The 26,775-nt window shown below is 36.6% G+C and overlaps 1 protein-coding gene across 18 annotated transcripts in view; it reads right to left on the bottom strand.

The window, feature by feature from the left end:
- Window positions 1-26,775, bottom strand: part of Nbeal1 (neurobeachin like 1) — a 159,589-nt gene that overhangs the window by 81,986 nt on the left and 50,828 nt on the right. For all 18 annotated transcript variants that reach the window (XM_006496032.4, XM_006496030.4, XM_006496033.4 and 15 more), the window contains 14 exons: window positions 25,658-25,741; window positions 21,448-21,546; window positions 20,782-21,362; window positions 19,840-19,972; window positions 19,127-19,246; window positions 17,468-17,771; window positions 13,719-13,804; window positions 11,460-11,549; window positions 8,559-8,727; window positions 7,847-7,980; window positions 5,149-5,308; window positions 4,937-5,039; window positions 2,835-2,991; window positions 1,291-1,449 (listed from right to left, as the gene is read on the bottom strand). In XM_006496032.4, the coding sequence (XP_006496095.1) occupies window positions 1,291-1,449; window positions 2,835-2,991; window positions 4,937-5,039; window positions 5,149-5,308; window positions 7,847-7,980; window positions 8,559-8,727; window positions 11,460-11,549; window positions 13,719-13,804; window positions 17,468-17,771; window positions 19,127-19,246; window positions 19,840-19,972; window positions 20,782-21,362; window positions 21,448-21,546; window positions 25,658-25,741 (2,379 nt within the window). The remainder of the gene's footprint in view (window positions 1-1,290; window positions 1,450-2,834; window positions 2,992-4,936; window positions 5,040-5,148; window positions 5,309-7,846; window positions 7,981-8,558; window positions 8,728-11,459; window positions 11,550-13,718; window positions 13,805-17,467; window positions 17,772-19,126; window positions 19,247-19,839; window positions 19,973-20,781; window positions 21,363-21,447; window positions 21,547-25,657; window positions 25,742-26,775) is intronic.

The raw sequence follows: 26,775 nt of genomic DNA, 5'->3' as shown, positions 1-26,775 counted from the left end.
TTTGCTAGGCCCCGGCCTAGTCTCACAAGGGACAGCTATATCACCGTCCTTACAACAAAGGCTTGCTAGTGTATGCAATGGTGTCATCGCTTGGAGGCTAATTATGGGATGGATCCCTGGATATGGCAGTCTCTAGATGGACCATCCTTTTGTCTCAGCTCCAAACTTTGTCTCTGTAACTCCTTCCATGGGTGATTGTTTCCAATTCTAAGAATGAGCAAAGTGTCCACACTTTGGTCTTCGTTCTTCTTCAGTTTCATATGTTTTACATACTGTACCTTATATCTCGCTATACTAAGTTTCTGGGTTAATATCCACTTATCAGTGAGTACATTTCATTTGAGTTCTTTTGTGATTGGGTTACCTCACTCAGGATGATTGCTTTCTAAAGCTTAGTGATTTCAAATACAGGTGATCAAAACACAAACTGTTAAAAATATGCTTAATAACATAACTCTAATAACAATGTAAAAATAAATGCCAGGAAGGAATAAAGTGCACCAAACAGGAGAGTTACAGAGAAAAAAGTTGCTAGAAGTATGCCTGGGTCTTCTACTTTTAAGAGAAGAAAAAGCTCAAATCACACAAGGGCCCAGAGTCTGTACAGTTTCCATAGAAAATAAAATACATTCTGTGTGTTTTGATAGAGCTGTTAGTCTCTTGGCTTTAATTTTATCATCTATAACATAGGAATAATGAGAGCATTTATCTCATAAAACTGTGAGAAGGACTAAGGAAACTACAACCTGAAGAATGCCTACTGCTTGACCTCTGGGGCACCAGGTCACAGTTGCTATCACTAACTGTTGAAGGCTCTGATGGACCACACAGATTTACTGCATGGCGAAGAAGAACTGGCAAGTTTTATGTTGAGGACAATATGATCAAATGGTTGTAGTCCACTGAGATGATTTATCTGATTATATTAATTTTTACTTGCTATTTTGATAGTTTTGCTTATCTACGTTCCCCCCACCCTTGCCGCCGCCTTTTTGGATGTAATAGTAGATTTAGGGGAGGGACATAAACCCAGGCCATGCTAATCCCGCACTCTACTACTTAATTATATTCTAATTCTATGTTATACTTTTTAAAATTCACAAGCAACATGAAAGATGTACAACAAACTAAAGGAGTATGAAAAATAATCTAGTCATTGAGTGAATGTGTGTGTGTATATGTGTGTGTGTGTGTGTGTGTATGTGTGTGGAGAGAGAGAGAGAGAGACAGAGACAGAGAGCGCAGATTCATATACTGATTAATGCCGAGATAAAGATGATTTCTTTGTACCTTAAAAATGATTTCTCTCAGTTTGTCAGAGTACTTCTGATTTAACAGCAAGGCATACAGTATGTCAGCATTTCCTGGTTCAAACAGCAGTAAGAAAAGCTGACCTCTAGTTGGGCTGGTTCGTAGAAGACTGAAAAGTATATCCAAAATTCCAAAGAGCTTTCAAGTTACACAAAACAAAACAAAAAACCATTTAAGTACACAGGCAGCAAAAGGGCAAATGTCTCGAATAGTTATTTAAATAAAATATTATACAGTTGTTTTTGGAATGTATGACCATCTGTGTGACTTTATTCCAGTTAAGTTATTTTTATATGAACATTTATCTGATAAACCATGCTTTTTGTCTCTGATCTCTTTTGTTTCTTCCACTTCCTTTTGCATAGCCTTTCATTAGACATATTCAGTATCACTGAAACCATTCCTTGTTTGCCCATATGAAAAGAAATATCTTCTTTTTTTATAATGTACTTTTTATATTTTTATTTTAAACATGTATTTTATTAAATAAGTCTTTTTGAAAAATAAAGACATTGAGTGATTCTCCTCTGAGAAGACCACACTCCCATTTTCCAATGTGATTTCTTTCCTTTTTGCACCTAAGAAATATCTTCTATAGAAGTTCTACTCTGGTTTCTCCAACATGTAAAATTCTCCTGTAATACTTCATACAAGACAATCATACTCTTGTTTCACAGTTATCTGTTAACTTCTCTTAACGATGTAGATTCCATTAGGTTAAAAATAATTTCATAATTTCAAATTACTTAATACTATTGTTTATATATAGTTAAGTTCTCAAGTTGATGACAGGTTAATACAAATAAGAACTGGAAAATTGACAGACACAACAACTGTGTAATGATCTGGATGTGAGTGTCTTTCTCAAAGGCTCATGTGCTGAAAGTTTTTTGGTCACTAGCTGGAGGCACTATTGGGGTGATCAAATCATAAGGACAGTGACTTCATCAATTGACTAATGGCTAGTAAGTCATTATTGTGATTATAATGGCTATTATAATGGTGACTAGATTATAATAATGATTATAAATTATACTGGCTATATAATGGTGATTATAATGGGCTATACAAAGGTAAGAGTACTTACTTACCTTTGGGTATTATTGGGTGAAATAATACATGAAATCAGAATCATGCCTTTGTAAGCTATCTCCTGTCCCTGGCTCCTTCCCATTCAGCTCCTTTCTGCCTCTTGATTGCAGAAAAAGGAGCAGATTTGCTCTACTATGCTCTACTGCCCAATGTTCTGACTCATAATGGCTCAGAAGCAAGAAGGGAAAATGACAATAGGATGGAAAACTCTTAAATCATGAGCCAAAGGAAACCCTTACTCTTTATGACAGCTCGTCTCTGCTATTTTGTTATAGCAACTACGTTCCAGATAGAAATTGTAATGTACTTCTTTAACTGCCTACTATCACGACAGTATCAAAAAAAGTTATTCATTAGGCAATTAAGTATATAACTTTATAAAATGACAAAGTAACTTAGCAGTAAAATGAAATTCATCTCGGTTATACTACCTGTTCTTCTTCATTAGTGGCAGCTATATAACCTATGATACTCTGTATTTCTTCATGGGTTCCACCTTTACAAAGAAAATATTTAATTAGCCCATACAAAGAAGTCCTTATTGTTCGAATATCATCTGGAGATAGCTCATTACATGTAGAACCATGCCTGAAAGAGAAAACGGAAGTGTGAAAGTTGAAATATTAATTTAAATTTAAATTCTTTAATATTTTTAAATAAAAGAATTCATGATGTTAAAAATGAAGCCTAGTAACACACAGAGAAAGGCACTTGTTACCAAGTCTGATTACCTGACTCTGATGTTGGGACCCATGTGGTAGTATGAAATAACCAAGTCTCACAAGTTGGCCTAACTCCACACACGTGTCGTTGCATATGACACCCTGCCCCCCATACATAACACAGAAATAAATGTATTTCGTAAAATTAAAAAGAAAACCTTTCTAGGAACTTGCCATAAAGTCTATAAAGTACTTGCTCCACAAGCATCAGGGCCTGAGTTTATTCCCCAGAACCCACGTAAAGAGCTGGAGAAGGGTAGTGACAGGTAACTCCCTGAGGCTTGCTACTATATACCTTAGCAAAATAGTGAGTCACAGGGCAGGAGAGTCCCTGTCTCAAAAAACCAAGTGGATAGAATCTGAGGGACGATGACATCTAAGGTTACCCTCTGGCTTCTACACACACACACACACACACACACACACACACACACACACACACACAAATGGCCTGGGAAGCTGACTCACTTCATCAATAAAGTGCTTGCTATGCAACCCCAAATTTCAGAGTTGAAGTGCCCAGAACCCATGTAAAAAGTGGAGAGTGTGGCCGCCAGTGTTGGGGAAAGGATGATAGAGGTTTTCTAGGGGTTTGTTGGATATCCATTCAAGCCAAATAGATGGCCTCCAGGTGTAATAATAGCCTTGCCTCAAAAACCAATAGAGAGCAATTAAGAAGGATACCAGAGTGGCTGGAGAGATGGCTCAGGGGTTAAGAGCACCTCTCTTCCAGAGGTCTGAGTTTAACTCCCAGCAACCACATGGTGGCTCACAACTGTCTGTAATGAGATCTGATGACTTCATCTGGTTTGTCTGAAGAGAGTGACAGTGTACGAACATACGTTAAAAATATAAATGAAATTATAAATAAATAGAATTTATTTATTAGTTAAAATATAAATAAATCTTAAGATTTATTTCTTTAACGATTTATTTCTTTAAAGAAAAAAATATACTAGAGAGGTTAGGGATTTAAATTAGTTATACAGTGTTTGCCGAGCATGTGCGCTGGGTTTGGCCCTCAGCTCAAAGAAAAAGGACACCAGAAGCTGGGCATGGTGTCTAAACCTATAATCATAGCATTAAAGGTGACACTGTGAGGCAGAGTCAGTCTAGGACAGCCGGGGCTATACAGAGAGACCCTGTCTCAAAAAAATAAAAATAACACTCAGAAGTTGGCCTCTGGCATCCATAGCATGTGCACATATACTCCCCTCCACCCCATGGACATATACAATACAACACACACACTTTATGGACCTGAGAATGACCTTGAACTTCTGATCCTATTGCCTCTAATACCCAAATGCTGGCACTACATGCATGCAGTAACGCAGTGTCTATGAATCTGCTTATTAGGAAAGTACTCTACCAAATGAGTAGCATAGCAAACTTGCTTCTTTTACACTAAGGGACATTTTAAGAGTTTGAATGAAAAACTTAAATTATTACAATATTCATTATATAACTAAAAGTACAATAATAAGAATCAGACATTTCTATGTGTCCTAACATATTAACTTATTTAGTTCTCAAAACCATCACAGGTCACAGTCACTTTTTAATCTGCTTTAGACAGATGAAAACACTTAAATACAGACAGTTTGAGGAACTTGAATAACACCACACAACTAATAAAACCAACATACAAACCTGATAAATGTGAATCTATCACTATCAGTTTAGTCTACATTACCCTGTTTCTCTGGAGTCTCAGATTTCCTGAACTGCTGGACATGCTACATACACACTCAGTCAAGTGTCAGACAAAACCCAGCAAGCTAAACTGAGAAGGAACAAAGATGTCATACCCATAATAAATCCTAAGTGTATCCAGGAGAAACTGCACGCCGTACTTCTTCCTGAAAACTCTCCTGCTGTCTTTAATGATTGTCGAAAGATACTGTATATGGCCTAAAATAAAATGTTCATATAAAAATAACTTAACTGGAATAAAGTCACACAGATGGTCATACATTCCAAAAACAACTGTATAATATTTTATTTGATTGCTTGGACTTACCAATCTGAAAAGGAAAATCTCCACGGTTCCAAATACGGAAGTCAAAGAGTAAACACTGATACATTTGTTGAAGCAACAGTGTGTTTTTTTCTAATGATACCTGCTCAATTAGTAATTGAATTGCCATCAATACATTAACATCCATTTGAGAACCTGGCACCTAAAATTTAACAGAAAAGAGTTTCATAAAGGTCATTTTAAATAATAGTATGAAGCTATAAATTCAAATAACTCAGAACATCCAAAAATAAGTACCCAAGGAGCTGAAGGGGTCTGCAACCCTATAGGTGGAACAACAATATGAACTAACCAGTACCTCCAGAGCTCGTGTCTCTAGCTGCATATGTAGCAGAAGATGGCCTAGTTGGCCATCACTGGGAAGAGAGGCCCCTTGGTATTACAAACTTTATATGCCCCAGTACAGGGGAACGACAGGGCCAAGAAGTGGGAGTAGGTGGGTAGGGGAGCAGGGCAGGGTGAGGGTATAAGGGACTTTTGGGATAGCATTTGAAATGTAAATAAAGAAAATGTCTAATAAAAAAATGAAAAAAAATAAGAGTAAAAGACGGTGAAAATATAAATAGCTTAAATCATTAGTGTTTCTGATTTAACACTGAACCATATTTTCTTTATTCCACACCCTTTTTTAAATGCTCAAAACGCCTTATCACTCTAAATTTTTACAGAAGCTCTAAGAAATTATCATTCCTATTTTACAGATAGTGAATCTAAGGAATGAAACAGCATCTCCATACAATTCATCTAGCAAAAGTTTTAAGCTCAGGCAGTCTAGCTACAGAATCTATGATCTAACAGATGAAGGAACGGAAGCTGCAAACCATCATGAGCCAATATATGACAGAGCTTAGGAAAATTCTCTAAAATGGGCTAGAGCGATGGCTCAGAGGTTAAGGGCACTGCCTGCTCTTCTAGCACCAACATGGCAGCTCATTACTGTCTGTAATTCCAGTTCCCATTCAGAGAACACATCGATGCACATGAAAGAAAAAAGGGAAGAAGGGAAGGGAAGGGAAGGGAAGGGAAGGGAAGGGAAGGGAAGGGAAGGGAAGGGAAGGGAAGGGAAGGGAAGGGAAGGGAAGGGAAGGGAAGGGAAGGGAGAGACAGAAACAGAGAGAGACAGAGACAGAGACAGAGTCAGAGACAAAGAGAGCTCGAGCAAGCTTTAAAGAATTATCCTCCCATCCACAGATAAAGACAATCCAATCAGTGCGCATGGAGTAAGGATATATCTTCTGACATTCAGAGTTCCTCTTTCCAGGACCCTCTGAAAGCTACAGCCATAGTGGTATTATCCTTAACTGTATTATAGCTTCCTACCACACCTTTCCCTTCACAACACTGTGTTCATTTCTCCCAACTGTTTTGCTAAGTAAATTAAACTCAGAAAAATGACTTTTACTGAAGACTTATACAACAACTTTGTAGGAAGGTCTTTCAACAACATTATAAAATAATCTTGTAGAGAGAAAGCTTCGAAAGAATTATAAACTGGTAGTTCACCAGAAAGCAGGCTACAAACTTTGTATAATGGCATCCTAGGCTGATCATATAATACTGGTTTAGAATAGGAATCTGTTAAGTATCAGTTTCTCAATATGACTGTATGTTTCCTCATCTCTCTAGTAGTCTAAAATCTGATCTTCATAAATTGGCTTCCTAAGACAGTCCGCATGCTAAACTAACAACTGGTGGTGGAAAAGACCCTATGTTGTATACCAATTGAAAGTATACTACAAGAAAAAGACCTTAATTTGGCTGTACAAAAGAGTCTCATTTTTGGCCACATGAAATAATCTCAGTAATTTTAAGGTGAAGTTCTTCAATAATTTCCTAACTTCTCTGACATTTAATGGTAGTCTTCTCGTGAATAGGAGATTCAGACCAGATTCATTCTTTCTTTCTCTGTTTTTTATTTGTTTGTTTGGTTTTTGTTTTGTTGTTGTCTTGTACTTTTTTTGAGAAAATATTTCTCTGTGTATCCTTGGCTTTCCTAGAACTTACTCTATGGATAATGGTAGCCTTGGACTCAAAGATCCGCCTGCCTCTGCCCAGCAAGTGCTGGCTTTAAAGTTGTGCACCACCATACCCAGTCTCTCACTCTCAGCCTTTTTATATCTTTCAAATTGCCTAGTGGTTTTCTGAAATGGCCATACAAGGCTTCTAAACTAATTTATTTCATTTCTTTTAAAAGACAGGGTCTTACTATGTAGCTCTGGCTGTCTTAGAACTCTCTATGTAGACCAGGAGAGTCTTGATCTTACAGAAACCAACCTGCCTCTTCCTTCCAAATGTGGGATTGAAGGTATGAACCACTATGACCTACCTGGCTTCTGTATCAGGAGCCAGGAACCTTCCTTCTAACATTGTCACTATGAGAAACTGTACCATGGTGAAGTGGTACTCTGGATTTATTAGCCTCTTGGAATGCTTCCATTGCCTTTCTTATGCCTCTTATTATGGAACAACAATATGTTTTTCAGCCTTTTCAGCAGCTACCAAAGTTTAAAACAAAAAATCAAAACAAAAACAAAAACAAAAAACAAACAAAATAACTGTAGGAGAGAAGCCAAATCCTGGCATGTGCACTAGGCTTCCAGTCAAAGTAGCCTCGTGATTTCCTTTAACCATTCCTTATAGATCGGGGCTTATCTGAAAGCCCTATGCTAGAGTTGATTACCTTTTGAAGTAAAGCACCAAGAGTTGCAACTCCATGGGACTGAATCAGATTGTCCTGGTTGATAGGATGTCTCTGAATAAAGTGTTTCACAATCAAAATAAATGTTGCAATTAGATTTTTCTCCAGCCTTGACTCTGTGAAAACCGGCAAACGTCATTATCATAATCACTCTCATCACCTTTACATCACATATGCTATATCATTGCAACAAAGAAGTACTTCAATAGGTTAGCTTGCTTCCAAGATTCATTTGGACAATGAAATCAGAAAAAGCAGCCAGTGTTTCCTATATAATTGCATCCATATGTAAATATTTTTTTGGTACCATGTTTTGTTTTTTTTTTTGGTTTTTTGGTTTTTTTCGATTCAGGATTTCTCTGTGTAGCCCTGGCTTTCCTGGAACTCACTCTGTAGATCAGGCTGGCCTCAAACTCAGAGATTCACCTGCCTCTGTGCTCCCAAGTGCTGGGATTAAAGTACCATGATTTAACAACATGGTGGAGTATTTTCCCACTAAGAGTATAAACTAAAGATAGTCAAATGTAAAATTACTATCTTCAGTGTTTTGATCAAAGTATTATAAACTTACTAAGTCAGGTCAGTAGGGAAGCTACAACAGCTATAAATAATTAAGTGGTATGGCATTTTATTTTCTAATTAATTCTCAACTTTCTAAATGACTAATCTGGGAGGGGCTAATGTAATTTCTTACCTGATGCTCTTGTGGAGGCCAATCCCATACATTCTTGTTCACTAGGTGTTACTAATTCAGGAACTGTGTTTTCACTCATTGCTTCAGAAGTCTGTCCTTCACTAAAGTGGCTTATTTGTTCCAGCAAAGGAAACAGTACATTTAACCCACCTATGCAATTGATGATGTCCTGAAAACAAAAATTAACAATTTTTAATATTACAAAATAAGAGCAATGGTGTAATTCAGTAGTATCTACAGTGCATATGAAGATGCAATTTGTTAATAAACCTTAACTAATGTATGTGATAGCCTAAGCTGAATGTATCCTTACACAGACAGTCATAAAAATAACTATAACTTACATTCAAAAGAGACCATTTTGGGTCATTGTCTGTGCTTGATTTTTAGGAAGCTCAAATATATGCAACATATAATGTAACTCTAAAAATGTCAAGAACAAGCAACTGTCACACAACTGTACAATTATGCATTAAAAACACAGGTGAGGGCTGACGAGATGGCTCAGGGGGTAAGAGCACCAACTGCTCTACTTAAGGTCCTAAGTTCAAATCCCAGCAACCACATGGTGGCTCAGAACCATCCGTAATGAGATCTGACGCCCTCTTCTGGTGCATCTGAAGACAGCTACAGTGTACTTAATTATAATAATAAATAAATCTTTGGGCTGGAACAAGCAGGGACTAGGCAAGCAGAGTTGACTGGAGCCAGCAGGGCGACCAGAGCGAGAGGGGGCTGACTGGAGCAAGCAGAAGTCCTAAAAAATCAATTCTCAACAACCACATGAAGGCTCACAACCATCTATACAGCTATAGTGTACTCACATTTAAACAACAACAAACAAAAACCACAGGTGACAGGTGAGAAACCAGAATTATGACTGACTCCTCTAATTTAGTTAACAAGAGATGGAATGGGTGAAGGAAGCTAAAGTATAAAAAGTGCTTAATAGCTGGCAAAAAAGATTTTTATATAAAGTTACTCTTATTATTAATCACTAAAACATTCAGACCTACTCTGACGTGTTATTGTAACCTTGTAATCCTAGTATAAAAAGGGCTGAGATGGGAACATTCCAAATTCAAGGTCAGCCTGGAAGGGACTAAAAGAGAAAGGGAATAGAAAAGGAGAGGAAGGGAAGAAAGAGAAGCAGAAAGGTAAGGGAGGATATGAGATTAACAAATATCTCATCTCATACAGTTACCTGTCACAACTGCAGCTATAAAACACTAATTTAGTCAAACTTCCCAATACAACGTTCTTTATGTAGTAACTGTACCTGACATTTCAAGGGCTATTCATAATACACACCTGCCACTTTATTTTGTATACTTTTAAATGATCTAAAATTCACTTTACACATTACATAAAAAGATAAAAGTGTGTGCTGGGAAAAAAAACATAACGACTTAAAGAGCTCTTTCTGTGGTAGTAACTGAACTTTATGAATGGCAAATATTTTTCTTCTCAGTTGCCTTTTATATTTTTGTGAGGGGGGCTTTAATTTTACCTAAACATAAAAATAAAAAATTGTCTTTCTCCTAATAATTCTGTTCCTGTCTTGTCTCCCACATTAGGTAAAATGTTTCATTAGTTAATTTATATAGCTATAATACAAAGTACTAAAGACTAATTTTCAGATCTGGACAACATAAGTAAATTTCTATATATAACACACAAAATTAGTCTTGTAAAGCCAATATTACAAAGTCAAACTGTGCAACTTATATATGAATATAAACCATAGCATAGGGCTGGTGAGATGGCTCAGTGGGTAAGAGCACCCGACTGCTCTTCTGAAGGTCCAGAGTTCAAAATCCCAGCAACCACATGGTGGCTCACAACCATCTGTAACAAGATCTGACTCCCTCTTCTGGTGTGTCTGAAGACAGCTACAGTGTACTTACATATAATAATAAATAAATTAAAAAAAAAAAAAGATTTAAACCATAGCATATTTTTTGAGTTGGCTTGATTGATAGCATAGTTTACAAAGGTAAGAGTTTCAGTCAAGCTGGGCGGTGGTGGCCCATGCCTTTAATCCCAGCACTTGGGAGGCAGAGGCAGGTGGATTTCTGAGTTCGAAGCCAGCCTGGTCTACAAAGTGAGTTCCAGGACAGCCAGGGCTATACAGAGAAACCCTGTCTCAAAAAACCAAAAAAAAAAAAAAAAAAAACCAAAAAAAACAAAAACAAAAAGAGTTTCAGTCAGTCACTCAACTATTATTCTTATTCATCCTTCAGAATATAAATCTGCATAACATTTTATCGATCTATCTATCTGAAGATTTTTTAAATTTTATTTTGGAGTCAGGGTCTCACTACACAGTCTTGGTTGGCCTGGAACTACTAAAAAGACCAGGCTGAACACAAATCAAAGAGAACTGTCTCTTTCTCTGCCTCCTAAGTGCTGGGATTAAAGACGCCACTACCATGCCCAACATTGCATAAAACTTTAACAGAGACCTATTATTAATATCAATTTGGTGATGCTGGGCAAGTAGATGGCTCAGTGGATAAACTATGTGCAAGCCTGAAGGTCTGAGTTCAAATCCAATTACCCATGGAAAACTCTGGGCAGGACTGCCTGAAAACTCCAGCACTGGAAGACAGAGACAGGGAGATCCTGAGAAGCCAGCTTACTTAGCCTAAAAGGCAAGGTTTCTGATCAATCAAAGCAACAGGTGAAGGTCAATAGATTTCTAACAGTGTGCATGCACGCATGCATGCACACACACACACACACACACACACACATCTCTCTCCTCCCCATCTTCTTCTCAGACTTTAGAATATCCTGTGTCCAGTTCCTATTATTCAAAAATTCTAGCTATATGCTATGCTTAAGTAAACTTAAAGTAAATTTAAATTATACAATGCCCACTGTATATTATTAGTTTACCTTAATGTCCCAATTCACTACTTTGTTTCCTGTTAATCTTCCATGCAAACAGTTAGCAGACAAGTCAAGGCAAATTGAATTTTTGCAAGCCTAAGAAAAAAAGAAAAATACAACAAGCACCTTAGTGCAATTAGAACAAAACATAACTTTAATTACACAGAAACTATTCCACCATAATTTAAAAAGTGAATAATAAAATCAATAACATGCCTAGCAATTGCTTTTTACTGTTCTATCTATCCATCTATCTATCTATATACATATCTACCTACCTATCTCTGTGTTGTGTTTGTGTTTCTGTGTGGGGGCATGTAAGCAGGTCTATACCTGAGAGGCCAGAGGCAGACGTCAGCTCTTAGATGTCATCAGTCATTCTTTACCTTCTTTTTTGAGACAGGATCTCTCACTGAACCTAGAGCTCACCATTAGCTAGACTCCATGGCCAGCAACTTATGCACCTGTCTCTGACCCTCCAGCCCAGGGATCATAGGCAAATCAGTAATGTCCTTTATATAGCTGCTTGGGGATCCAAGCCCAGGTCCTCATGGCTACACATCAAGTTCTTTAAATAATAGCTCTTAAAAAATAATCAGGGACTAAATCTAAAGCACTCGCTTATCAAAAGCAGGTCACTGCATTCAGTTCTCGGCACAAAGAAAACACTGACTTTTAAAGAAACAGATGGCTAAACACCTGCTACAAATAAGGATAGAGATGAAAACAACTGAAAAGCTGAAAACTGTTCCAAAGTACCACTTATCAAATTAGCGTTCATTAATACTTGAGTTGTTTCTAAAGAGTGCTCAAAAAACTGGTGAAACATTAAACCAAGGAGAATTTTTATCACAGCATGGTTTTTAAAGCATATGATCAATCTCTAAGAAGGCTGAGAAGAACACAAGAACTCCATGACTTACTCACTGAACTCAGACTTGTACCGTTAGCACACCTTTCTGGAGAAACCAACGTTCAATAAACCGACTTACTTACATAGAAATCACATTTCTTCAGGGAAAACAGTGAGGCAATAACTAATTTTTAAAAGTACATATTTTTAAATTTTCGTCTCAAAGAATACAATCTTAGTATCACCAATTCAAATTCACTTTGTAAAAAGGTAACGACCATAACATTAAAAACCTGAAAAGAGTGTGTCACTTGGTGTACTACGTGGAGGAGATGCACATACTTCCTAGAATCTGTGCTACACACCGGAGACTGAATAGGTGAGTAAATACCAGTAGTTGCCAAGAAAGAAGTTTATGGTTAGATAAACAAACTTATGTTTGAGAAAATACATAGATCTTGATGGATCAAAACTAACTTTTGCTAAGTAAGTATTTTTTAGGGAAAACTGAATAGATGATATATTCAATTATGTAAGAAACTATGTAAAAATATTCAGGGATAAAGTTTTATAGTTATGCCAATCTGCTTGTACAAATGACTTGAAAAACGTCATAAAATACAACAAAATATTAACAATTAGCTAATTTGGGAAAGAATTATACAGGATAATTACATTATTTATTTTTAATTTCTAAGGTATGAAATTTATCAAATTATAAAGTTGGAAGAACATAAAATCAGTAAGTTTGTCAAGTCAGATGTAACAAATAAATAGTATGATTGTATACCAGCTTACTAAACTAGGAAAATATATTCTATATTGTCTCATACAATAAAAGTACTTTCTGTGCCAATGTAATATTAAATATGATAAAGGCAAACAATGCTGTTTGTGGCACTTGGCTGCTTTCCTCTTCCCACTTGTACCTTATGCCTTTCTCCTTCCATCTTTACTGTCTCTTACTTTCATTAACTGAGTTTTTGAAGGGAAAAGAGTTAGACATGGCAGTATACTGGAAAGTGTTTCTATCCTTTAAAAACATCTCCCTTCCCCCTCAACATCACATTTTTTAAAAAGCAAACTAAAGTTTGAGTATTGCTGTTTCACCTCTCTTGAGATGACTAGAGAAACAGGTTTAAAAGGTTTCATTCACTAAAACCAACTCAGAACCAATTTCACAAACTATTCCAATACGCACTAGAATGACACATAACCTAAACTCTAGCTGAGAAGGTATGTCTTAATTTTTGCTCTTCTCAACTTCCTTTTACAAACCCTAATTTTTTTTAAAACTCAAGATTCACCACAACTCCCACCCCCTATGGCAATTACCCACTGAAATGACAAAGGGAATAAAGCCATCAATTTGAGCTCATGGAAGTCACAATTAGGGACAGCCATGCATTTACCTTTCCTGTGTAGTGAAGGAGGATGTTACTTGGCAAGTCGGCCATATCACAGTCTTGACACTTCCAAGGGCTTAAGCAATTTGGACCTGAAAATTAGTTACACACATACACAATCATCACTAAATATACATGTCCTCTTGGATTCTATGTTTCTAGAACAAAATTTAAAATCAAAATGCTTCAAGTTACTCAAATGACAGAGCTAAAACACACTGTATACATGTACTTTAGTTTTAGGTCACCTCTAATTTTTCTAAAACCTAGAACATTTGGGGAGATGATTAATCTCTGCTGTAGAAAGGACACTGTATGAAAATATTATAAAATACTAAAATTATATTGATTTCTCTAATGTAAACAAATTCAAAAGAATAAGAAAAGCATTAAAAATGTGATACTGAGTATAGTGGTACACAACGCACACATTTATCTATTTTTATTTTACGTGCATTGGTGTTTTGCCTGCATGTATTATTATGTGAGGGTTTCAAGTAACATGAAACTGGATTAGAGATTATGGACAGTAGTGAGCTGCCATGTGGGTGCTGGGAACCTGAGTCCTCTAGAAGAACAGAGGTGCTCTTAACTGAGTCACCTTTCCAGTCCAGTTGGTATAACCTTTAATGCTAAGACTCAGAAGGCAGAAGCAGGCAGGGTTCTATAATAAGACTCTACCTTAAAAAAAAAAAAAAACAAAAAAAAAAAAACCTGGTTTTTCAATTTGGACAGACAGCAGAGAAATGGGATAGCATGTAAGTAGGTAACAGTGCTCATTTTATTTACAACTGAAATGTAAGCTCAAAGTTCCATCTGACACATAATGGAAGATTATTTAAATTATAATTATTTAAGTGTGTGTGTGTGTGTGTGAGAGAGAGAGAGAGAGAGAGACAGAGGTAGAGAGAGAGAGAAGGATATGTGCATATGTATAAAAGTATATGTGCTTATGTACATGTCGAGAGGCCAAAGAAGCTATTGGGTGACTTCTTGTATCTCTCTCTTCCTTAGCCTCTTTCTATTCAGCAAATCCCAGTGCTTGCCACCACCTTATTTTTATTAGACAGATCTCTTAGTCAGGCTGAAGCTTCTCTTTTAGGTGGGCTGGCTGGCCTGGAGTCCACGTTAACCTTGGGGTGATGGTGGAAGGCATCCACAGCCAGCTTTCCCAGGGGTGCTGGGATCCACACTCGGGTTCTTCTGCTTTCACTGAGCCATGTCTGCAGCACAGCTGGATACTCCATCTCACTGAAGCTGTGCTAAAGCTGACACACTTCTGTGTCATCAAAAGGACTCTGACTGTTTTCTCTCCTTTGACTATATGACATGTATGTAGAACCATTCACTTATTCACACTTTTAATGTTTATTCTCAGAAGTTAATCATAAAATCCATTAAACTAAAACTCTAAATACAACAGCTCATCATATTGAAGAAAAATGTTTTAAAGATGGATTTACTTATTTCATGTTAAGTACACTGTAGCTGTCTTCAGACACACCAGAAGAGGGCATCAGATCCCCATTACAGATGGTTGTGAGCCACCATGTGGTTGCTGGGAATTGAACTCAGGACCTCTGGAAGAACAGTCAGTGCTCTTAACCACTGAGCCATCTCTCCAGCCCTCATACTGAAAAATTTAATTTTATAACAATAGTTAAGAAATTATAGCTAGGTGGTACTGGTGCAATCTTTACTCCCAGCACTTGGGAGGCAGAGGCAGGTAGATCTCTATTAGTTCCAGGCCAGCCTGGTCTACAGAGCAAGATCTAGGAAAGCCAGGGCTACACAGAGAAATCCTGTCTCCAAAAACAAACAAATTATAGAGAATTTATAATCATAAATTCAAGAAACCACACAGAGGTAAAGAACAATAATTTATAATAATGATATAATTATCATTTAAGAGTAAAATTGTAAGTAGAACTATTAGAATAAACTGTATACTATATAGCCACAAATGCTGCACTAAATGACTCATTTCTAACCACACACTTACTTGGCTTGGAAACCACACATTTGAATACTCAGTGAGTGTCAAAGAAATGATAATGTTCTAATTTAAACTCTGAAAAATCCAGATAGTTCTATTCATCTCAAAACTCCTATGCAGTCTGAACAGGGTGTCTTTATGAAAAACAGGCTCTCTGCAAAATTAATGTCCATGACTCTTAAATTTTTTAATTCAGAATATTCTGATAAAATACAGCTATAAAACAGAAATGTTAGGACTAATAGTAACTAATATATTATATTCAAAATCACAGTCAAAAGAAAATAACAAAACAAGAACATTTACAATACTATACCTATCTGTACTGCCTTCAAAATTTTTTTAGGTATATTAATAAATAAATCATAAGACTGACAAATTCTAGGGAAAGACTCAGAATTTTTGAATTACATAATTTCTTATGTAGGTAGGTTTATATGTGATTTCATCAACTCATTAGCATCTTTCTAAAGTACTTAAAGTGTTATGGAAGTGACTGACCTAAAGTTACACTAAAAATATACTTTCCAATGTGACTATTATAATTATAGTCTTTAAACAAAAAATTAAAAATAAATTATGTCTTAAGAATGGATCCTAATCAGACAGAGCCCCTCATAAGAAAAGGAAGAAACACTAAAAAGAGGTCTGTTCTTTTTCTCTATATGCGCAGTGAGAAAAAGTATGAAAGTTCATACTGAGCTTACAGTAAAAAAGGGGCTGCCTAAAGCAAAGAGAAGCCTCACTAGAAAATGATATTTATATTACCTTAATCTTGAACTTTTACCCTCCAGAAATGTTAAGAAAATAAACTTTGGGGCTGCTGAGATGGCTCAGTGGGTAAGAGCACCCGACTGCTCTTCCGAAGGTCCGGAGTTCAAATCCCAGGAACCACATGGTGGCTCACAACCATCTGTAACAAGATCTGACGCCCTCTTCTGGAGTGTCTGAAGACAGCTACAGTGTACTTACATATAATAAATAAATAAATCTTTTAAAAAAAAAAAAGAAAATAAACTTTGGTGATTAAAGACAGAGTCTAGAAGTTGATTATGGCAATCCTGGGAGACTAACACAGGCAGTAGTTTTGATACTTAAGAAATTTAAATATCAATACTTAAGAGATGGCTCAGCAATTAAGAGCACTGACTGTTCTTCCAGAAGTCCTGAGTTCAATTCCCAGAAACCATATAGAGGCTCATAACCCCCTGTAATGGGATCTGATGCCCTCTTGTGGTGTGTCTGAAGAGAGCGACAGTATATGCATATACGTTAAATATAAAACTTTTTTAAAAATTTAATGATCACTCAAAATGGGCCTGGAGAGATGGCCCAGTGGTTAAGAATGTGTATAGTACTCTTTGCAGATGATCTGGGTTCAGTTCCCAGCACCCAGATGAAACAGCTCTGAACTGTATGGGACCAGATACCCCCTCACCTGTCTATGTGTATACACATGGTGCTCATGAACTTACAAAGGTATACACAGCACACCCTTGTTTTAGGCATTCCTACAAAAAAAGTATATTATAAAACAGGCTTTTCTTTTCAGTTCCAATTAAAACAATCACAGGTCTGTAATATAGTTCAGTACTTAGATTACTTCCTTTATATGTGGTAGATTCCCAAAATGTGAGTGAATGAATGAATGAATGAATGAACAAAACACATTCTTCAAATCAAGTAACTCTTTAGGAAACATTCAGGTAAAAACGCGAAGAAAAAGACAATGCTAAATACTGTGGCTGTGCATGCTCACCTGCTAAATACAAAGCCTTGACCTGAGGAGGCTGCAGAGCTTCATGGAATATAATCACAGATCCTAGCTGGCCCTCCAGAGACGTGGGACAACCCCATTCACTATCTTGGGTTCCAGCTGAAATTAATTTGGTAAACAATTTCGATTTTTCAATTGTTCCTCCCCAGGAGGCTGATGACAATATTCCACCAAATGATGTCCGGTGAGGGGTAATGGGAGTAGAAAATGGTGGATCTGGGATTTGAGATGGTGGAGGAGTAGTGGTTCTTTGCCCAGCTGAACCAATACAACAGGAAGTAAATGGCTAAAGATTAAACAAAATGACAAAAAGAACTTAAAATCACACAATTTTAAAATAATTCTCTTCACATTTAAAAGTAAACAGCACAAATCTGGGCTAGGTGACACACAGGTAATAGTTCCAGGACTGGGGAGGGTCATGGCAAAACCGGCATGAGCTGCATCGTGAGGGCCTATCTCAAACACCACAAAGCAACAATGAAATTAAACACTATGGAGCTGTACATGTAGCTCCATGGTGAAATACTTGTCTAAGATGTGTGAAGCTTGGGTTTGATATCCAGCAATGTGAAAATAAATAAATGAACTTTAAAATAAAGTGAAAATAAGATGAAATAGTATATATAAAACTATGCAAATAAGCACATTAAAATAAAAGTGAAGCTAATTTTTCAACTAGATCATGACATATTTAGGCAAGTATATACCTAAGGCATGACTGTCAAAGTTACTTTTAGCAAAAGAATATATACATTACTTTTAAGAATATATACATATACTTTTAGTCATAAAAGAATATGTCTTTTTCGAATGAGTCCTTTTTTTTAATTGGTGAGGATTATTTTTTAAAAGTTAAAAGAGGTTTACTGTTATCTAAAATAGAGGTAATTACTTTCCCACACAAAATTTATCATTAGTATTATGTAACAGAATAATGTTAATTAAAGGCTACTTAAGAGATGAAGCAAGAAACTATCAGGTAAATCTTATTGACAAACACCCTAATTTGTCCTACTAGTCTTAGAAAAGACTGTCTTAAATTGGCCAGTCTCAAAATGCCTTCTTTACCTATGTGGAGAATAAAGCTTGAGATAACTTCATCACCAGTTCAAATTTAACAGATAGCAAAGTCTATTGTAGAATTTTCTTTTTTTGTTTTTTTTGTTTTTTTGTTTTTTCGAGACAGGGTTTCTCTGTGTAGCCCTGGCTGTCCTGGAAGTCACTTTGTAGACCAGGCTGGCCTGGAACTCAGAAATCCACCTGCCTCTGCCTCCAGAGTGCTGGGATTAAAGGCGTGCGCCACCACGCCCAGCAGTATTGTAGAATTTTCTTAACCATTTTATATACTTTAAAGAAGTCTGGGCGTTTTGTTTTGTATTTTATGATACTTTGGTCTTTGGCTTTGCTGAACCTACTTCTCCAAACCTTTCATTATATGTTTCTTTCTTGAATTGTTTTTTTTCCACATAACATCTGAAATTATCTAATGGCAGACTAAGAGAAATGAATACCAATTTTCTGTATCTTAACATACAACACAATTCAAAATATTAGGCAAAAAATGGAATATATTTCATAAATATTTTCGGGATTTTTTTCAGTCAATAGGCCTATAAAGAGTAAGGTACATGTACTCACCTCATTCATGGCAGGAAATCTGAGAGGGGCAGAAACCTTTTGTTGTCCATTGTCATAGATATAGACAAGACTCTGGCCAAAGGGCCTTTTTCCAGGCATGTGAACGATGGTTATGTTATGCTGACAATGAAAAGCATACATTAAAAGGACTAAAATCACACTGTGCCTTTGCAATGACATATGCTTAAAGAATATTACTTCATAACTTATATAAACAAAATATTAAGGACAGCTAAAAAACTGATTCAATGACATTCCCAAAACAAGTAACAATTTTAAGTACTACAAAAAAAAAACCAAGCCATTGCCAAAAGACTCACAAATATTATAGTCTTGTCTGCACTTTATAATGCTTTAAATATTCTTAAAATTATCTTTTTCAATGAGAAGCATTTTATGATTTTTAGATAAGCAACAGAGATAACTGGTTTAACAATCTCACTTTTCATTTTGAATTGAAATTCAAAAACCAGCCTAGGAAATCTTCAAAGATTCACAATATAAGTTTCAGCAAAAAATATTATTGTTACTTTAATGACAATGGTAAATACACTAACATCTTTATAGAGAGAACTTCACAACTTTCACAATTTTCATGTGGAAATGAAAACTGGCAAAGCTGATCAAAGTTCCTCATAAAGAGACATCCAACTGTTATACATCTTAAAGACAAAACAGAGCCGAGAGTCTGAGGTGGCATCCTCAAGTCTCACCCAGAGAGAATCACAGAAGCTGTGGTCAGGAAGCATAACTGTCGCGTACTCTCTCTTTGTGCACACTGCCACAACCAGCACACCTGAGTGGGTAATGAAAGCTTCAAAACCCATTCCACTTCCTGTAAAAAAGCTAACAAAATACATGTTCTCAGAACCTCCGAGATCAACTTGAAGCCCATCATTATTAACCATAAAGCAATCACAAATATCATTATCAACAATGTTGCTACTTAATTCAGCAGCCCAACCTTGTCATTTTTAAATCCATTTTGGGCATAAAGGTTAATAAATTATAAAAGGTAATACTGTAAATGGGATTCACTATCAAGCTAAAGCAGTGGTCCCCAACCTTGCTAATGCAGCAACCCTTTAATACAGTTCCTCATGTCTTGCTGACCCCCACCTATAAAATTATTTTTGCTGCTACTTTACAACTGTAATTTTGCTACTTCTGAATCATAACGTGAAAATCCATGTTTTCTGATGGTCTTAGGAACCTGTGAATTGGTCAAATAGATTTCCCTAAAGGGGTTGCAAACCACAGGTTGAGAACCACTGAACTAGAGCAAAACTAAATTTTCAAATATTTAAATTCTTCTGAACATTCAGAAAGTGTACATAAAAGTTTTTAAGACCATAAAGCATGTTAAAATCTATAACTCCTTCAATGGGGCAGAGTTTACTACTCCTTTCTTCTCCACTTTTATACTACTTCTATTTTTTTCCTACAGGCACTCAGTATATAGTCAGAAAAATATCTAAAATACAGAATATTTTGAAAGCAATGAAGCACCTCTAAACTATACAGCCACAAAATGAAAAATTTTCACATCAACTGTTATAAATTTTAAAACCTAGATGCTTACTTTTTCCTATTCATGAATCATAGCATATACTACATGACAATATTCATCTGTATTCCACAACTTATACCATTACCTATATAATTGTTTTCTTTTTCCTCCTTTGTTGGCACTCCCAAGGGTCAACGGATCCTGATCTAAGCAAAACCAAGCAGTGAAGGAAAATGCAGACCCAGGCCATCTCTGAATAGCAGGCACAGAAATTCCGGCCATGCTATGTGACAAATTAAAATACTGCAGTGCACTCTCAAAACTGAGTTTCCGTGCCATTGTCAGGACTGCACGAGTCACAGGAATGGTATATGGGTGAATACACTCTGATTCATCTACTCTCAGCAGTCGCAGAAGCCGACGGATTTCTTCTGAGCTCACAGACTGACTCCCCAATGAACCATGGATTGCAATCAAGTTCTCAGCACAAGTTCGATGTAGGGAAGAATGGGATTCAAGGGCTTCAATGATTTTTATTCCCATGTTTGCATTCACACAGGTAGTTCTGCTCTGCTTATTAATGCAACAAATTTTTTTCAGCCAATCAGAGACAAAGATTTGCAGGTCATGAGATTCTAGCTCCGGAAGCCACTGGATAAGAACCAAGAGAGGTTGGACATTACTAATGCCCAAAATGCCAACTGAAGTGTGATCACCCTCAACAGCCTGAAAAGTAACACAGAGGAGACGGTAGTTATTATTCCTAAAGTGGAGAGAGTAGAACTTCTCATCAGAAAGGTTAAAAACTCACCATGTTCATAAGTTCTTTAAGCAATTCTTGTGGTGGCTGGCCCAAAGATTTTAATACCTCAAACATGTGCATATAGCCAATTCTTTCTTTAAATACTTCCTAGAGAGTAAAACAATATATTAAAGCACATTTTCAATGACTAAATTTGTTGAAATATTAAATGTTGAATACTTATTTAAACTAACATAAGATACATAAATTATGAAATGAGTTTTGTTCTCTTTATTATCTATGTCTATCTATATTCATCCTTCTCTCTCTTTTGTAACAGGGGCTTTCTATGCTATCTATGCTATCTAAGCTGACCTTAAAATTGTAAACCTTCTATCTGTCTCATGTATCTCAGGAACTGGGATAATAGACATGCCCTTGAACCTGAAAATGTCCATCTTAAAACAGATTCTATGTTCTTCTATAATAATAATAATAATAATAATGATACAAAAGTCCATCAAAGAAAGTGAAATTAGAAACAACTGGTTTATAGAACTGTTTTCTTCAGACTAAGCTATATGACACTTCCTTTACCTTCATCTTCTCTGTCTGTCTGTCATCCTGTCCTGTTCTACCCTCTCCTCCCCAGCACCTATAAGACAGGGTCTATTATTACATAGAAGTATGACTCAAATAAAAAAAAAAAAAAGAAGCTAGATTAAATTTCTGATTCCTGTGGTGGCCTAGAACTGGAGAGTTAAATAAAGAAGGTTTGAGTGTTCAGGGCCACCCTGAGCTATATTCTGAGACCCAAGTTAAACAACAAGAACTAGGGGCATAGCTCAATGGCTCTACATTAGGTTTACAACAATGCTCACACCAGTCAGAATGGCTAAGATAAAAAATTAAGGTGACAGCTGGCGAGGATGTGGTGAAAGAGGAACACTCCTCCATTGCTAGTAGGATTGCAAGCTTGTGCAACCACTCTGGAAATCAGTCTGGCGGTTTCTCAGAAAATTGGACACAGTACTACCGGAGGATCCTGCAATACCTCTCCTGGGCATATATCCAGAAGATACTCCAACTGGTAATAAGGACACCTGTTCCACTATGTTCATAGCAGCCTTATTTATAATAGCCAGAAGCTGGAAAGAACCCGGATGTCCCTCAACAGAGGAATGGATACAGAAAATGTGGTACATTTACACAATGGAGTACTACTCAGCTATTAAAAACAATGAATTTATGAAATTCTTAGGCAAATGGATGGACCTGGAGGGCATCATCCTGAGTGAGGTAACCCAATCACAAAAGAACTCAAATGATATGTACTCACTGATAAGTGGATATTAGCCCAGAAACTTAAGACTACCCAAGATACAATTTGCAAAACACATGAAACTTAAGAAGAAGAAAGACCAAAGTGTAGATACTTTGTTCCTCCTTAGAATGGGGAACAAAATGATCATGGAAGGAATTACACAGACAAAATTTTGACTTGAGATGGAAGGAGAACCATCCAGAGACTGCCCCACCCCGGGATCCATCCCATAATCATCCACCAAATGCAGACACTATTGCATATGCCAGCAAGATTTTGCCGGCAGGTCCCTGATATAGCTGTCTCTTGTGAGGCTATGCCAGTGTCTGGCAAATACAGAAGTGGATACTCACAGTCATCTATAGGATGGAACACAGGGACCCCAGTGGAGGAGCTATAGAGAAAGTACCCAAGGAGCTGAAGGGGTCTGCAACCCTATAGGTGGAACAACAATATGAACTAACCAGGACCCCCAAGAGCTCGTGTCTCTAGCTGCATATGTAGCAGAAGATGGCCTAGTCAGCCATCATTGGGAGGAGAGGTCCTTGGTCTTGCAAAGATTATATGCCCCAGTACAGGGGAATGAATGCCAGGGCCAGGAAGCAGGAGTGAGTGGGTTGGGGAACAGGGTGGAAGGAGGGTATAGGGGACTTTCAGGATTTGAAATGTAAATCGTTTAAAATAAAAAAAGAGTTAAAAAAAAAGACATTTATTTTTTTGTATTATGAGTACACTGTTGCTATCTTTAGACACACCAGAAGAGGGCGTTAGAATCCATTACAGATGGTTGTGAGCCACCATGTGGTTGCTGGGAATTGAACTCAGGTCCTGTGGAAGAGCAGTCAGTGTTCTTAACCACTGAGCCATCTCTCCAGCCCCAATGCTCAGATTTTAAGTGGGCAGAGTAAAATTACAAAGAATTTTCTCTCTGTTCCCTGTATCTAAATGGTCTGAAGCATCAAGTCTCCATTAGGAAGTTTGAATTCATTTACATTTTTAAACCTGAAGCTAAAAAGTAAAATATAAACACTAGCAAAGCACCTTGAAAACAGAACATCAGTCTATTAATTTAGCCAAAAATAGATACACCAACCATAAAAACGCTTTAAAAAAAAAACAGTAAAACCAGTTATCTTTATAAGAAGTTAGCTGTGTACCAAGAATAAGAAGAAATTCTTATCAAGAGGTACTTTGTCATATACCCTCTTGTTTAGGGAGGGAAGATGAAGGCACTAAACACATTAAGTATATACTCTGCCACTGAGCTAGAGCCCAACCCATTGCACAACCTTTGAAATTTTAAACCATAAAAGACATTATAGTAAAAAAAAAAAAATCACCTTTAAAATTACTTAAACAGCATTGAAGGTCTGAATTTCAGAAATACTAGCAATATGTTATAAGTGAATTTCTGAGTGCTAAAAGTGATTTCCCTTACAAACAACACCACCCTATGATTATACAGCAGGTAAAGTCAGAGGTCAGACTATTAGGTCTGACATACACTTAACCGTGGTTTCTATTCTTGGTAGCAGATCAGAGGTGAAGGTCAGAAGTTTGGGTGGCGGTCATGACACTAACATGTATCATGTACTTAACCACATGCCTGGCACTCTACATAGATATTTTATAGAACTTATAATGACTCAATGAGCTACTTATAGTACATGAGCATAATCAGACAAAACTATAGCCACAAACAGTGGATTAAAACTGACATAAGGGGGATGGGGAGACAGCTTAGCAGTTAACAGCAATGGCTGTTCTTCCAGAGAACCTGGGTTGAATTTCCACCATCTACGTGGCAGCTCACAACTCTCTGTAACTCGAGTTCCAGAGGATCTAGCACCCTCACACGGACATACATGCAAGCAAAACATCAATGCACATAAAAACAAATCTTAAAATGATTGATATAGGGCTGGCGAGATGGCTCAGTCGGTAAGAACACTGACCGCTCTTCCGAAGTTCCTGAGTTCAAATCCCAGCAACCACATGGTGGCTCACAACCACCCATAATGAGATCTCACACCCTCTTCTGGTGCGTCTGAAAGTCAGCTACAGTGAACGCACTAGGTATAATAATAAATAAATCATTGAGCCGGAGCGAGTAGGGACTGAGTAAGTGAGTGAGCGAGCAAGCGGGGGCCAACCGGAGCAAGCAGAGGTCCTAAAATTTCAATTCCCAACAACCACATGAAGGCTCACAACCATCTGTACAGCTACAGTGTACTCACATATATAAAAATAAATAAATCTTAGAAAAAAACTGATATAAAACCTTGAGGTTAATGATCGCAAAAAAAAAAAAAAAAAAAAGAAACAGAATCCTCTACACACACTGGGAAAACAAGTCCCATACTGAGAAGGTGATCACATGTGAAAAATACTCATATTCTGGATAGTTTTAAACTGACTAAATAACAAAACTGATAGTAATTTTTAAAAACTTTATTGTAAAACTTAATTCTTTATGCTCAATAACCATACACTCACTTCTCAATACCAGCAACATGGCCCCTCTAATATCAGCAATATGATCCTCATTTGACCAACACTGTAAACAGTTATTAATGCGCAGTTCAGTTCAGTCATCAGTGGTTGGTTGGTTGGTTGGTTTGAGTCTCAATACATAGCCCTAACTAGCTAGGAACCAATCTGGCCACAAACTCAGAGAGAGCCAGCCATGTGAATGCCAGGATTAAAAGTGTGTATTAACACACATGTTCGCTGGTGCCTTTCAAAATCCTAGAATATCCATAAGGAGTTTGTTTATTAAATTATGAGCAAATTATAAGAAGCCACTACGTGTGGCTATAGGATTCTATTTTTGTAAGCTACTTATTACAAATGTTACACAAGGTGTTTTTATATACTTTTCACATATAACTTTGGGATTTATACAGCAAAAATTGATAAAATGTCAATTTTAAAGCTTGAAGATCCATTTTTCACCTTAGCAGCTGGAGAACTCTTCATCACTGCTGTCAAAGCCTGAATGGCTGACACAGCCAAGCAATCCAACTGCCCCTGGAATACCTACCAGAGGGAAACAACAAGAAATTAACAAATGAACCTAGGTTTGTTCACATGGAAACCTCGTTTGTTCTGAAAATCTGAAGAAATGGCATGCATTACATTCCTCTTCCAATCATATGGATTATTGAAACATAATCTGCAAGAAAAAGGTGCTTAATTCACAGAAGATAAGCCACATGTCAAGAAGAATGAAGCAAATTCACTCATTATATTAAATGTTCCAAGGGCGAGGGGAAAAACAAACTTTAAACATGCTTTTAAAAAATAATGGACAATCTCAAGAGGAGGGGAGGGAGGTCTGCAATTAGAAATTATACTATGCTTTAATTTACCTTCAAAAATAGACTTGAACTTACTAGTATTAATTACTGTTATGTAATTAATATGTAGCTTAAATAACCTTGTTTGCTTAGTTTCCAAATTCTGTACTAAAATGGAAAAGTACGTATATCTCATTATCTTTTAAAAAAGTATCTATTTCTATAAAAACAATTGAGGCAATTGAAGAAAATGGATTATGTATCTATAAGTAATGGCAAGTTCTGGAGAAGGCAATCTTTAATGCCAAAAGTTTTAAAAAATAATTAAAAACTCTGATTTTTATTTAGGCTTAACCATAAATATGAAGATACATTAAATGTCAGATTTCTCCTAGAAAATAAACCAATGACTACCACCAATAATACTTTTTTTTTTTTTTTTAATCCAACAGAGTTGTTATATAAGACTTAACAGACCATTACAGCATTGAGCTTAGACTGTAGAAAGCTGGGGCTGTAGAGATGGATTTGATGCCCTCTTTGGCCTCTGAAGGCACTGCACTCTTATGAAGGCATACATAGACATACTTAACATTGAATTTAAAAAGGTAGTAAGTTGTAAAACCAGCACTGAAAATCTGCTTTGAAAACAATATTATAACCTGACACTAGCCACTGCATAAATAGCATTCTCTGTTCTAACTCCCAACAGACTTGGTCTGCAAATAGAAGAAATTATTTAGATCTCTGTTTACTAAGGTCTATCACTTGTAG

This window comes from Mus musculus, chromosome 1 (genome assembly GCF_000001635.26).
Source record: "Mus musculus strain C57BL/6J chromosome 1, GRCm38.p6 C57BL/6J".
Lineage (NCBI taxonomy): Eukaryota > Metazoa > Chordata > Mammalia > Rodentia > Muridae > Mus > Mus musculus.
The sequence above is the reverse complement of the archived record's forward strand: the minus strand, read 5'-3'. Positions and strand labels throughout refer to the sequence as shown.